General features: G+C 34.7%; 2 protein-coding genes across 4 annotated transcripts; both read right to left on the reverse strand.

Moving 5' to 3' along the window:
- Positions 1 to 1463: 1463 nt before the first annotated feature.
- On the reverse strand, positions 1464 to 3191 carry LOC105163424 (protein LIGHT-DEPENDENT SHORT HYPOCOTYLS 3). 2 transcript variants are annotated; one of them, XM_020694154.2, is made up of 2 exons: positions 1915 to 3191; positions 1464 to 1747 (listed from the first exon to the last, which is right to left on the reverse strand). In XM_020694154.2, the coding sequence occupies exons 1-2, from the start codon at positions 2480 to 2482 to the stop codon at positions 1626 to 1628; spliced, it is 690 nt and encodes a 229-aa protein (XP_020549813.1). In that variant the 5' UTR covers positions 2483 to 3191; the 3' UTR covers positions 1464 to 1625. The 2 variants fall into 2 exon arrangements, with proteins under 2 accessions (XP_020549813.1, XP_088737060.1); XM_088880934.1 differs by having other exon boundaries at positions 1464 to 3188.
- A 4819-nt stretch (positions 3192 to 8010) lies between these two features.
- On the reverse strand, positions 8011 to 13294 carry LOC105163423 (ARM repeat superfamily protein). 2 transcript variants are annotated; one of them, XM_011081751.3, is made up of 5 exons: positions 12911 to 13294; positions 10987 to 11266; positions 10658 to 10774; positions 8591 to 10444; positions 8011 to 8414 (listed from the first exon to the last, which is right to left on the reverse strand). In XM_011081751.3, the coding sequence occupies exons 1-5, from the start codon at positions 13000 to 13002 to the stop codon at positions 8349 to 8351; spliced, it is 2409 nt and encodes an 802-aa protein (XP_011080053.1). In that variant the 5' UTR covers positions 13003 to 13294; the 3' UTR covers positions 8011 to 8348. The 2 variants fall into 2 exon arrangements, with proteins under 2 accessions (XP_011080053.1, XP_011080054.1); XM_011081752.3 differs by lacking the exon at positions 12911 to 13294 and adding an exon at positions 12298 to 12610.

The raw sequence follows: 13294 nt of genomic DNA on the forward strand, positions 1-13294 counted from the left end.
ATTAACAAATAATTAAAGGTAAATAGTTATAAAACACAGTTAATGGTAGATACTAAACCGCACAAAAAATAAATTATAATTTACAACCCATAATTTACTTTATTTGTAATTTTGATCCTATTATTTTACGACTCAACAGACTCAGTCCACCAGTTTTAAAAAAAACTACAATTTACGTTCCATTACGCATGTATACGTGCTTCATCTCTTAATAATTTAATGAGTCATGAGACATAAATTGCAATGTTATTGAATTTGTTCGACTAAATCTATTAAATTATAAAATAATGGGATCAAAATTATAAATAAAATAAATTATAGAATGTAAATTGCAATTTTTTTGGCACAAAAATACTACAACGGAAGAATGATTGAAACGAGTAATTAAGGGCCAATCATATGCATGTTGTCGGCCAAATTTGAAAATCCTTATCCTACACAAATATATAATTTTCAATGTTGCTACAGAGACAGAGACATATGAAGGAAGAAAGCACACTTTTACTACAACTCCCACGTTAGAAAAGAAAAACTGTCAGGAATGTTGAAGAAATACATTGAAGCTGCTACATCTTGTCCTTTTCCACAAACTTGGATCTGACTCGATTTTCCTTCACACACACACTACTATTTCAGGAATTCATGCTGTCCCAACTCCTTTTTGTTTTTTCCTTAACATATATAAGATGCCCATCTAATATCAACGTTAGCTTTCATCAAATTAAATTCATCACAAAATAAGTATATAATTGATTATTTTTTTAAAATTATACACAAATCACACAACAAATATATAGCACTTGCTATATATATAATTAATTCAATCTCGACCAAACCCAATTTGGGTTAAAAAAGATTTCAAATTTTCTATCTAAACTATATATTTCTATTTTTGCACTTTATCACCGAAATTTTTTTTTTTTTTTTGTCAACTTACTGTTTCAACTTTGTGATATATGCACTTTTTTAGAAATAACTTTTTTTGTTGGTTTTTTTATCAGAAAAAGAATCACATGTTGTGCATATGTCAAAAATATCACATTACATAATTATTAAATATCGCATGTTCACTGCACATAATGTTTTTCAACAAAAAATTTGGTTGAAAATATTAATAAATGGCAAGTGAAAATTTTTATAAATTTGATATGTTAAATTTACACAAATAAAAATAGATACAAAGTATAAAAATGAACATATTTCGAATAAGACAATATAATTAATTCAAGTATTAGTTAGGGTGTATATATTAGTGTGTTTGCTGCAAGCTTCATCAGCTGTCGTCGAAATGACAGCACTACAAATAATTCCAAACTCAATTAAGAGACTTAAATCTACTGAAGCCACCTAATTAAGAGACTTAATTGTTCATGGAACTACATTAGTTAGTTCAATAATTACCTTAATTCTTCAGACAGTAAAGCTGTAAAAAGTTGTTGAACTATGAGAGAAAACAGCAACAGTAGAAAGATTGATGAGTTATGATAAAGACAAAGCACTCAATTAACAGCACTGGAATTTGAAAAATGGATCGATGGGTTGCATGGTAACGAAAAAAACACAGAATCTAAGAATGAGGGTACATTAATTAATTACTCCCATCCTACAACATTTTAGAACAACAACTACTTTGGTCTGAAACTGCTGCTTCTGATCATACTTCCCGACACTGCTACAGTTTCTTTTTTCTTTTTTTTTCTTTTTTGGGTTTTGTTATCAAGAAAAGAGCAACCCTCGAACCTACAAACTGATGCAAGGTAAGATAGATAAGATTAAAACAGGAAAAAGGGAGCTATATGAATTAAGATCACATCGTTTCAAGCATCTAGATATATAGATAGCCGGATTCTTGGAAAAGACCCAATTAGGAATAGTTCTTGCAGCGCTGCTCAGCTAGTGTGCATGTTAACTAACCTTCGCTCGGCGGCGGGGGTTGTGCAGGAGGCGACGACCCGGCAGTTGGCTGCTGTGGTGGGCGCTTCCTCTTTTTCTTCTCGTAGCTGATTCCTCTAGCCTTTGACTGCAAATCACGGACTTCCCGGAGGTAGAGACGCACAGCTCGAGCTCCAAAAGGGTTGGTTTCAGGCTTGCCGCCGTTTTCCTCGTAGGCAGCGCGGAGGCGACCGATGAGGGCGTCGAGGCTGCCCCAGGCCTGGCGGAGCGGGCAGGGGCAGGGGGCAGGAGGGTTGGGGTGGCCGTAGAAGGGGCAGATTGGGGTGTGGACTTTGGTTTTGCCGAACTGATCGAGGTAGCGGAGGAATTCGAGGACATGGGCGCCGCTGCAGCGGCTGAGGGAGAGCGGCGGGCGGTGGTTCTTTAAGTACTGGCCGAAGGTGTTCCAGTCGCGGCGTTTTTGGTTCTCGTAGCGGCTGAGAGTGGAGCCCGACGAAGACGTGCCGGCGGAGGAGGAAGTGTTGCCGGTGTTGACGCTGCTGTTCTCAGAGTTGGAGCTTTCGATTTCAGGAAAAGATGATGAATCCATAAATCCACCCAAAAAACTGTCAAAAAAACAGCTTTTGCCCTGTAAAAAATTTATATTCAGACAAAAGGGTTTTCGTTTTCTACGGAACTGTGAACAATCCAACAAGTCTTTCTAGGGTTTGGCAGAAAAATCAAGAACAATGATGGTGTTCTAGGTGAGTGAGGAGTAGAGGAGCAAGAAGGATGACGAATTTATAGAAGAGTAGTTGTGATGCAATGATAAGACCTTTGTGTGGCAGTGGAGCTATCAAACACACAATCATAGTGATCGAACAAGATCAGAACTAAAAGGGGAAGAAGAAAAGCAGGGTTTCTTGATTGATATATGAGAAGATTGCCATTTTGGTGAGAGAGTCAGGATGTTAAAATAGGGTATGTAATTGACTGATGGATGGATGGATGGATGAATGAATGAATGATGGATGGAGGAGAAGATATAGAGAAGTGATCAGATCCCTATTGGGAATTCTTCTTTTCTTGCTGTCTGTTTTCTGTTTGATGAATACTAAAACAACTCAAGTTGTGAGAAGACTGTGAAATGCTTGGTGGATTCTTGAGGATTTGCTTTCCCAAAATGGGGGAAGCAACTCATCTCTTCTTCTTCACTGAACTGTTAGTCCTCTTACTTTCAAGAGAGAGAGAGAGAAACAGTTTTAGGGCTTTTGTGGAAATGCAAGAGGCAGACAGTAGGTTGAGATGGAGACAGGGAAAAAGGTTGGAAGATGTGGTAATAATAAAGGTGACAAACAAACACGACTTTGTTTGAATCACTTAGATTTGAATATGGTAAAAGTCTTAATGTAAATGATTAAAAAATATAAGACATTTTTTTTATTTTAAATTTCATCTTGTTTCCTATTACATTTAATATATACACTCCACGTATATAAAAATTAAGTAATGTATTTTAAGAATAATCGAATTTACACTCCCATTTTATAATCTATTAATACAAAATATTCATAACAGTCAAAAAATAAAGGTAATTTGTATAATAATATTAATATTTTTTGGGGTATGTGTAATTTCTCAAAAAATATGAGTAGTTTATATAAATAATATTAATGATTCTGATGGATGTATGTGTAATTATTCAAAAAGCATGAATACTTTAATTGTGTAAATAAACAATTGATTAGGAAAGGTAAACATAACTATACACACGTAAGATATATATAAATGATATTAATAAAAAAAATACAATATGATGATTTGAAATAAAAAATTCAACTCACTCAATCAATCATAACTGTATCAGGAAAAAAAAAAATTGATCACATTTTTATATTTTTCAAGATTGATGACATATATATTTATAAAATGTGGATGGGTGATGAAGAGTTGGTTTATTAATGGAAATTTGGCGTATTGATAAGAAATTGCATGTGTAATATTATTATTTATTAATGTAGCTAAAAGGGCATAGCCATAATTGAATGCTGCCTAACAAATTAAACTAGGAATTGGGATTCAATCCCATTCATCATCATATTCATATGACATGTAATGTTAGCCACAGCTACTCATACTAAATGCTAATATACTAAACACAAATCCTGTGCAAATATGTGGTCGAAGACTTTTAAACAGTTGGAATATATATATACATTGTCTAGGAAGTAATATATATATATATATATATATATTTATATCAATGCAATTCTTGCATGAAGCGTACTTGACCAAGTACGCGACTTTGTTTCGTTGCTTCTATCTCTTATTTTCATTTTAGAAAATAAATAAGATAATATTGTGTGTTTTTAAATCTTTTTAATATGTTATAGGTTTTTTTGTTATTTCGTATTATTAATGTAAAATGATATCAGAGTTAGATTGGATAATAAGTTTGGAGTTCAGATCTCATTGCCACACATTTATATAAAATTGTAAAAAGAAAATGGTGGCGTGCAGGGTTTGCATGTGAGGGTTGGAAAGATGGTTTGCTTAACAAAATATTAATTAGGAAAAAAAAATCCGTCCAATAACTTTGACCCGAATTTCTTTTGGGTCCTTTAAGCTTGCAATATTAAAGTTAGTCATTTATCTATTAATTTTGTGCAGATTTAGTCGACCTTTGACCTAATTTAGGACTCTTTTGCCCTTTTATGATAAAGTTTAATAATCTATCTTAATGCTCTTAAAAAACCCAACATGGTTTTAAAATAAAATTAAGTTTTTATAAATTCATACGTTCTATGTGAACATTAGTTATGAGATGCAAAGGGAATGGAGATGGACTAAATTTGCTCTTTAAAAAGCTATACAGCGATAAAATTATTTGAAATTAGGTCAGAGGACTAAAATTACACATTTCTGAAAATTACAGCACTAAAACTAAAACGCGTAAACTTAAAGAATTAAAATTAATAGCAGACAAACTTAAATAACTAAACAAATAATTTTTCCTATTAATTGTCCAGTAACTTTGTACTATCGCTGATGAGGCTAGGTTGATTGGCGAAGCTGAAAACCCTGCAATGTATAGAATATTATTCTATTTTAATAATGGTATATATAGTTATTGACTAGATATAATTATATGATATCGATGATTAGTATATAATTGTTGTTAGATATTAACATTTGATATTAATAAGTATAATCAATACATCTTTTATAGGTTGATATATTTAAGATTTTAATCCCTATATATATATATATATATATATATTTAATTACAGTAGCTGAAATTTCAAGAAAAACACACATTAATATGGAATAGTGATTGGATCTTTGGCTTCCACATATATTGTAAATGTGCATGGACGACAGAGATGGATCAATGTTGATGTCTACCATCACACCATGAGATCCATTACATGATCATCCATTTTCCGTATATGCTAAAATGTCTACAGTTCGTTCTTCTGTTACAGAAAGCGACTAACATATAATTATTCAGACCATGAGATTCAATAGGTCAGAATATCGATACAACCAATTATATAGTAAATATAATTTAACGTAAATTATAACGACTTCTTTTAAAATTTGTGATAATTATAAATATTTTCTCATTATTTGAAAAATTACAAATACCTCCTTAGAGTTATAAATACCATCTTATGACAACTCATTGTAAGAGAATATTTGTATTTATAATATTAAGAGAAAGCAATAGATGGAGTTGTCTGAATTATGTGAACAAAGGAACGTGAGTGTTGTATTTTTTAAGGAAGAAATAGAAAAGTAAAAAGGGAGGGTGTGTGTTTTGAGGATGTCCCTATTTTCAGGTACCAAACCATGATACCTTGTTTGCTCCAACGTATAATTCACATATAAATTCTTCCTCCCCATTTTCGTCAAATGTTTCCAACCTTTATTTTCTTTCCTCTTTTACATTCGTTCTTACATTGCATGAGTTTCACGATTTTATTTTTAAAAACTACTTTGTTGAGGGAAAAAGATCTTGGACATTATAAACAGTTCAAATCCATCGTCTGCAATCAATATGGGACGTTTCTCTATATTATTAGCCCTCAAATAGGAAACTTAATTGGGGACAAAATATTACCTCATCTCCACAAACAATGCAAAAAATAATGGTCAAAACAACGGCTATGCGCATTTAAAATAATTACAAAATCAAACATACGACATCTTCACTCTTTTCAAATTTTACTCGATTTTGGATAGTTCATCGTGTCCTTTGTGCGTTCTTCTTTTCTCCAACGGCTAAAAATATTTTAATTGCAGTAATAGCTTGAGTATAAAATTAATATGATTACAAATTATAAAAATATTCCAAATATTTTTTCCTCAATTCGGAATAAAAATATATAATAAAAGATGGTTTAATTTCAGGACTATCATTCATCTAAAATTATTTTATTTAAAAAATAAATCATGAAGATACCGTACAACAGTGGGAGCTATTTGTGGAGTAGACGTGTTAGAATTAGAGATACGCAGATACGGGCCACTCGACTTTTATACAGTCCACGTCCACATGATACATAATATACGTAGGATGTGTGGTCCAATTCTAACATGAATTTTCCCTAATCCGGACATGCACCACTATACACCTTCCCAAGTACATCATCTATTTCATAAATATGCACCCCTTCTGCTCTAAACATTAAATTTCTCAAAACAAGTAAAAAAAGTTAAAACGGAAAATATATATATATATATATATAACAATATTCGTTTGAACTCGATTTGATAATCTTTTGTGACGTCCCTCTCGCACAGAATTTGAGCATACTCTAAAGTCGTGGAGGTACTTGTCTTGTTTCTATGAGGTTATAAAACTTTTTAAAAGAATAATTACATTTACACTCCCTAATTAATGATCTATTTACACAATTCACTTTTATTTTTATGTAATTGCAAAAATCATCCTTATCAATAAATAATCAGTGATAGTTTGTATAATAATGTTGATGTTTTTGTATATTTATGCTGTAATTATCAAAAGACATAAGTAATTTGTATAAATAGGTCATAGATCACGAAATGTAAATGATTATCCCTTATTTAAATAAACTTAGGCAGAGACACCCTCAAAGAGGGTGTTTGGCCAAATTTTTTATAAGGTCTTATAAGCTCGTACATCTTCTAAAATATTTTTAGAGCTTGTAAAATATTATATCTTATTTTGAAAATAAATTTATGACATGCTTGTATAAAATAAGATTATCCAGCTTATAAAATATTAGTAATTAATGAAAAATTTGTAGTTAATTTGAAGAAATTTATTAAGATTTTAAAAATAAGTTATCAATTTCTTTGTTTCTTTTTAAAGAACTTATAAGCTCTTAGTATCTTATTTTTACAGTTTATAAAATCTTTTCCTAAAAAAATTATGAAACACGTTGTGACATCTTATAAGCTTTAAAATATCTTATCTAATATTTTAAAACCCTTAAAAGCTAACCCAAACACCGTCGAACTCCACTTTGAAAGTCAATCTTAACTGCAGAAGAGGAGCAGCAGGAAATCTTGAAAGTGAACCAAAACAGAGCTTTGGCATTTTCCAGATATTGGGTTCTTATAGCAGCAAGAACAAGCATAGAGAGTAAAACAGCAATATAAGCATATACTGCTTTTCCGATGACTTGCTTCTTCCTCTTCCATCCGGGACGAGCACCTTATGAGCCGATGGTGGCACTCCCCCCCTCCCCCCCCCCCCCCAAAAAAAAAAAAAAAAAATAGACAGTTGATCTCCAAACTTCCTACGTTTATAACTCACTTGAGATTGTGATTTAGCTCCTTCCAAGGGTCACATTTGGACTGAAAGTCGATTTAAATGTAAAAGAAGACCAACAGAGTATCCTGAAGGTGAACCAAAGCAGAGCTTTGATATTTTCTGGATATTGGGTTGTCAGTAGCTAAAACAAGAGACCAGTACAAGTGTCGGATAACGACGGTGCTAATGAACCGGTTGAATTCTATCACTTGAGAGAGTGGGAAATGATAACAAGAAAGAAGATGGAGTAAAAAATTGTGGTGATTAGCCATAGGAGCAGAAATTCTGCATTTAGCCTCATGATGTACAAAGGCATCTTGTGATAGTTCAGACAATGGTTCACAACAAGGACTAATATGAAAAAATGACCAAAAATGTTGTGTAACAACTTAAGGATATATGTACAAAATACTGTACAAACTACTTCCATTAATGCAGCAAAGAACAAAGGAACCACAAACCAAAACCTCGTGGGAAAGAACAGCCAACTATGGAGCTACCAAGAAATGCTCTAACTCTATATGCATTTCAGACGAGCTTTTCACAACTCACAACAAATCTGTAAATTTTAAGGAAAATGATATTTTCAGAACCTCTGTTGGGAGATGATAACCTACAATAGCCACCAGAAGTAGTACAAGAAAACAGGAATTAATGTTTTTTCTTTGCCATTTCATGGTCTCCCTCTTGAAGTGGCATTCTCACGCTGGCTGCGGAAGTGACTGAGAAGCTGTTGGGCCTGGTTCAAATTAAGGAAACAACCGATGGAATATTACTTTTCTGTCTACGATTATAGAATCCAATGCCGTAACATATACACAGAGAGAGGTTTTGTTTTGTTTACGGTTCTTGGAACATAACTAGAGTGTATACAAAGATGCCAGCTAAGAAGATGAGGTGAATGGAGCTACATACCTTTTCCTTGGCTCTAGGAGTGCCAGACTGAGACAATGCGACGAGAGGCGGAACAGCTCCTTCTTGCAAAATGCTCCGACAATATTTGGGACTGTTAATGCACAGCTGCAATAGTATAGAAGCAGCATTTTCCTTTCCCCTTGGAGAGCCTGTCTCAAGTATCTCGACGAGTAACGGTATGCCTCCTTCTCGAGCAATAGCTGAGCATCCTTCCACGACAGTAGACAGATTTGCAAGAAGAGCTACAGCTTTATCGACCATTTCTGTTGCGGGGTCCAAGAACCGCACTAAGTACTTCACAGCTCCTGCCTGAACTATACGAACCTTATTTTCATGAAATATAGATAGGTTAAATAAGGCAGTTGCAGCATCTTTCTTTCCTCGGAAAGTGCCCGATCCTAAAAGATCAACCAGCGCTTTAACTGCACCAGATCGACCTATCTTTATCCTGTACTCATCCAAAAGCGATATGCTAAAAAGAGCAGCTGCAGCATTCTCTTTCGCTCCTGTGTTTCCAGTTCTCAAAGCATGAATAAGCGGTTCCAGAGCACCTTCTTCTGCAATCCTGGCCTTGATGCTTTCATTAATTGATAAATTTAGAAGTGCAGTGACAGCATGTTCTTGAGTCAGCTCCACATCTGAGTGTAAAAGAGAGATTAGTGGGGCAATAGCCCCAGATTGGCCAATGATTAAGCGGTTGTCCATATTATACTTTGCAAGAAACCGTAGTTCTCCAGCAGCTGCAGTTTGTACTTCAGTCGAAACACTCTTCAAGTCATTGATGAGTTTTTCAACATAGGAAGTAGAAGTCAATTCATTATACCTTGACTCAGATGTAAATGTAGGAGTTCTAGGTATATTATGGTTTCCATTCACAACCATTTCAGCCATTGTGTTGGAACTGTTGTGCTCTTGTCTAGATAAAGGAGATGGCCCAGGAATTTCATTTGGCAGGGAAGTTGAGCAAGCAAATTTTACATCACCCAGTCTATCACTCACGTTATCCTGCTTAGGCGATATTCTTGGAATTCCTATCTCCACTGATGGGACATAATCAATGCTTGAAACAGCACTTGACGCTGACTCACTCCTGCTGTGAACATATGAATGCTCCGGGGAAGACTGGTCGAGTTTGTCAGTCTCCTCTCTAAAAACACGATAGCCTTCATTGACCTTCTCAGTCTCAGAACCATGTCCAACTTCATTTGAGGATCTTGGTACAGAATTTCCCATTTGTGATTGCCGATCAACTTCACAACTGACGCTCTCAGAACAACATTGATCTTCTTCCGTATTTGCACTGGCAGGATTTTTGGAGAGTTCTACTCTGTTTTCACTGCACCAATTTGCTATGAGGGCTTTAACCGTAAAATTGGGAATAAGATTTTTATGTGAAAGTCTGCAACCGGTTTTGGGGCATGTTACTAGCCCATGATCCAACCATTTCTGAATGGCAGCACGCTCATAAGTTTGGCCAGAAGCAACAATTACAGGATCCAGCATCAGCTCCAAAGATAATGGACAGCGGAAATATGATGGTATCTGAATACCATTTAGGGATTTAAAGTTCCCTAGCTCAACCACACAATCACGAATGTGAGATATAAGGTCTACAGTTTGAGAAATTTGATCTAAATCCCCTTTTCCTTTGCTGTCTTGAGCTTTTTGTTTCTCATTTTCAAGTGCAATAGACTCACTCAAGAGCTCTTGACTTGATCCCAAGTTGAAGGACTCAATTATCTCCATAAGGTGTTCCGCATCAGGAGTTTTCCCTTCTTTTTGGCGTCTAAGAATCTCTTCTATGTGTTCTGATAGTTGTCCTAGCTTCAGATTTTGCGACTCTTGCACACAGAACTGAATAGAAAATCAAATTTTACATTATTTTTGCTATCATCATATGGGGCTGTGTGGTGGTATCATAGAGCTGCGAATACAAGTATTCCATGTGCAAAGATGCAAAAACAAAGTACTAAAACAAAATAAAGATATGTAAGTATTGTTAACCAACAAGATTGGAATAGAGAAGCTCAGAAATGAACCAAGGTTCTGAGATGACTGTATCCTTACCTGAGCATTAGATAGAGTCGAATTAGTTGGTAATGATTCAGATAGTACATGTAGGACGAGAGATAGCTTAATAGATGAGATCTGAATTTTCAGGACGTACGGCTTACTTTGCAGCACCTGAAAATATAAAATAATGGAGTACAAAAAAATTATGAGCAGGCAAAATGATCAAAAATTTTAAAGTATCTCCAGTACATTTTAAAAATTCAGAAAGTACATTAGATTATGAATAACAGGTTTTTGATAGGTCCCATCGATTTCAAGTATTTGTATTTACACCAAAAGGAAACAAGAAAGAGTAAGGTGATGTTCAATCAGAAGTTACTCACAAAAAGAAGCTTGCTCTTTCTTGAAGACCATTTTTCAAGGAACTCTCTAGCCTCATTCACAGCTATATCCAACTCTTCACACTCTTTAGACAAAGCTTCACCCTGAGGTGCTTCGTGATCGGCAACATCATCAAGGATGGGTTTCAAATGTTTCAGTAAAGAAACTAAATTTCTATAATCCTCCTCAGCTGGCATCGTCTTTGATATACGACAGGTTACCAGATGAGCAAATCTAGAAATACTGTTAATAAGGCATCTTAATGATGTTAAGTCCATTGACCTGTTAAAAACAAAGTTAAAAGATAGCTAATCAAATTAAAATAAGAACTGGAAATGAAGAAATAGAATTTAAATAATTCAAACTGAAACAGCTGAAAGGTTATAACATGGAGAGATACTCCAGCAATGAAATATGATCCATGTGAGTTACAATTTCTTTGGTCTCAAGCACTAAAGACAAAATTTCACTTGCCCACTTAGTTCATTCTTCTTCCAGGCTCCATCATGGTTAGTTGATCTAGATAACTCTAATCAGTAACTTTAATTGGTAAGGTGCTAATAACTAGGAAAAACACATGAAACACAAAGAGGAACAATCCACTTCCCTTGTCTACTGTAGAATCGGGGATCCCTGAGTGCTAAGTCAAGGTCTAGAAACAGAGATCTTCAATAAACATAAAAAGGAAAAAAACAGATCTCCAAACAGTCCCGTCATGCATATCAGAAGAAGACAAAAGCCTATTAGCTGTATGTTTCTTTTTTTTTTTTCCCTCAGAGTACTTATCTAGACCAACCAAAGTGATCGATAGTATGCTAGATCGTTTCATGAAAGTCATCCAACTAACACGCATGTGATGCAAATTTTCATTTATTGCAGAAGCCAGTATGCATGCAACTGAACAGAGACTTACATAAAAGAACCCACAACCATAAAATTACCAAGAGAAAGTTGGTCGAAAATCATCTGAAGACTACATTAAAATGGTGGCAATATATGATTGAGACAAGATGTAAACATGCCCATTATAGAAAATGAGAGGTTCTCTGATAGGTTAATAGCTCATAAATACTCCGTCCAAGAAGTCAACCACTGGCGAACTATAACATGATAGTAGAAATGACAGCAATCACAAGAGTCAACAGCTAACGAATTGCATTTATCACAAAGGAAGTTGAGAAATGAAACTAGGACTGCTAGCATAAAAAGGATCACCAGGCACTAATAATTTCAATCACCACAACTGAAGAAAGATGAATGAGAACGACAAGATATAAACATTTAAGTACACTACAAAAGCACTTTCAATATACCTATCATTTCTCCAGCAAAATGGCTGCTCTCTAAGAATTGTGGCATACGTCGCTAAGAACTTTCACCCTATAAATCTTTAGCATTCCACTAGGTACATTTCTTTTGATTAACAATATGCCACACGGAAGGAAAGTAGGTAACGCCTTCCCTCCATTCAACAAGAAACAGAAAACAGCAAAGGGAAAAAGGGATTAGACCCTCAATCAAGAAACATGCATAAGCCAAATTCCAGCTACATGCCACCAAGAATCTTTCAAATGCAATTATCTTCTTCCAAACCAAGAAATTTGGCTTTCTCCAGATAAAGACAGACTAGCCAAGAAACAAAAGCAGTGTTAATTGGTCATCTGCCCGACAGAAAGAAACCGACACTGATCAGACCAACTCATCAAGGGACAAGGAAATCCTCAAAGCATCTCCAAACCTAAGGTCACTTAAACCACTCTGTATATTCTGAAAAATGCAATACATTCAAGAAAAAAGCTCAAAAACACAAGACAATTTTATCCACTGCACATATTCACAAGAACACCTAAATGCAAAAAAACAAAAACTGCTTAATTGATGAAAATTAGAGTAAAATCATGCAAACGTTGGGATAAAAAACACCACCTGTGCGGGTATGCCTGGGAGCAAGAAGATTGAAGAGAAGAGACAACAAGCAGATCTTGATGACGTCCTAGAAAAAAATCAGGCTTTAACATGAATATTCCACGTCGTTGATCTATCAGTCATCAAGAATCAGCTGGGAAATTCCAAGAAAAATATCCCTTTTGCTATTTTTCCAAGAATTCTCGGCAACCCTCTTCAGTGTGCTTCATTTCTGGAGAGAATGAAAGAGCTGGAAAAACCAAGGAAAATATTGAAACTCAAAAAAGAAATTAAAAAGGGAAAGAATCTGTGGGGCCCTTATATAGCTGCAAATTTGTTGGTGGTGGGGGAAGAATTAATTAATGATGTGATTATGAATCGGTTGTCATTATTAAATAATTAGGG

This window comes from Sesamum indicum, linkage group LG6 (assembly GCF_026168435.1).
Source record: "Sesamum indicum cultivar Baizhima isolate 11 linkage group LG6, ASM2616843v1, whole genome shotgun sequence".
Classification (NCBI taxonomy): domain Eukaryota; kingdom Viridiplantae; phylum Streptophyta; class Magnoliopsida; order Lamiales; family Pedaliaceae; genus Sesamum; species Sesamum indicum.

Bases quoted from the DNA above. Each gene is read 5' to 3' on its own strand.
- LOC105163424 (XM_020694154.2), bottom strand. From the start codon at position 2,482: ATGGATTCATCATCTTTTCCTGAAATCGAAAGCTCCAACTCTGAGAAC. The intron at 1,748-1,914 runs GTTAGTTAACAT...ACCTTGCATCAG, and splicing joins ACCCCCGCCGCCGAGCGAAG to TTTGTAGGTTCGAGGGTTGC.
- LOC105163423 (XM_011081751.3), bottom strand. From the start codon at position 13,002: ATGTTAAAGCCTGATTTTTTTCTAGGACGTCATCAAGATCTGCTTGTT. The intron at 10,445-10,657 runs GTAAGGATACAG...TTTTCTATTCAG, and splicing joins CGACTCTATCTAATGCTCAG to TTCTGTGTGCAAGAGTCGCA. The intron at 8,415-8,590 runs GTATGTAGCTCC...AATTTGAACCAG, and splicing joins CTCCTAGAGCCAAGGAAAAG to GCCCAACAGCTTCTCAGTCA.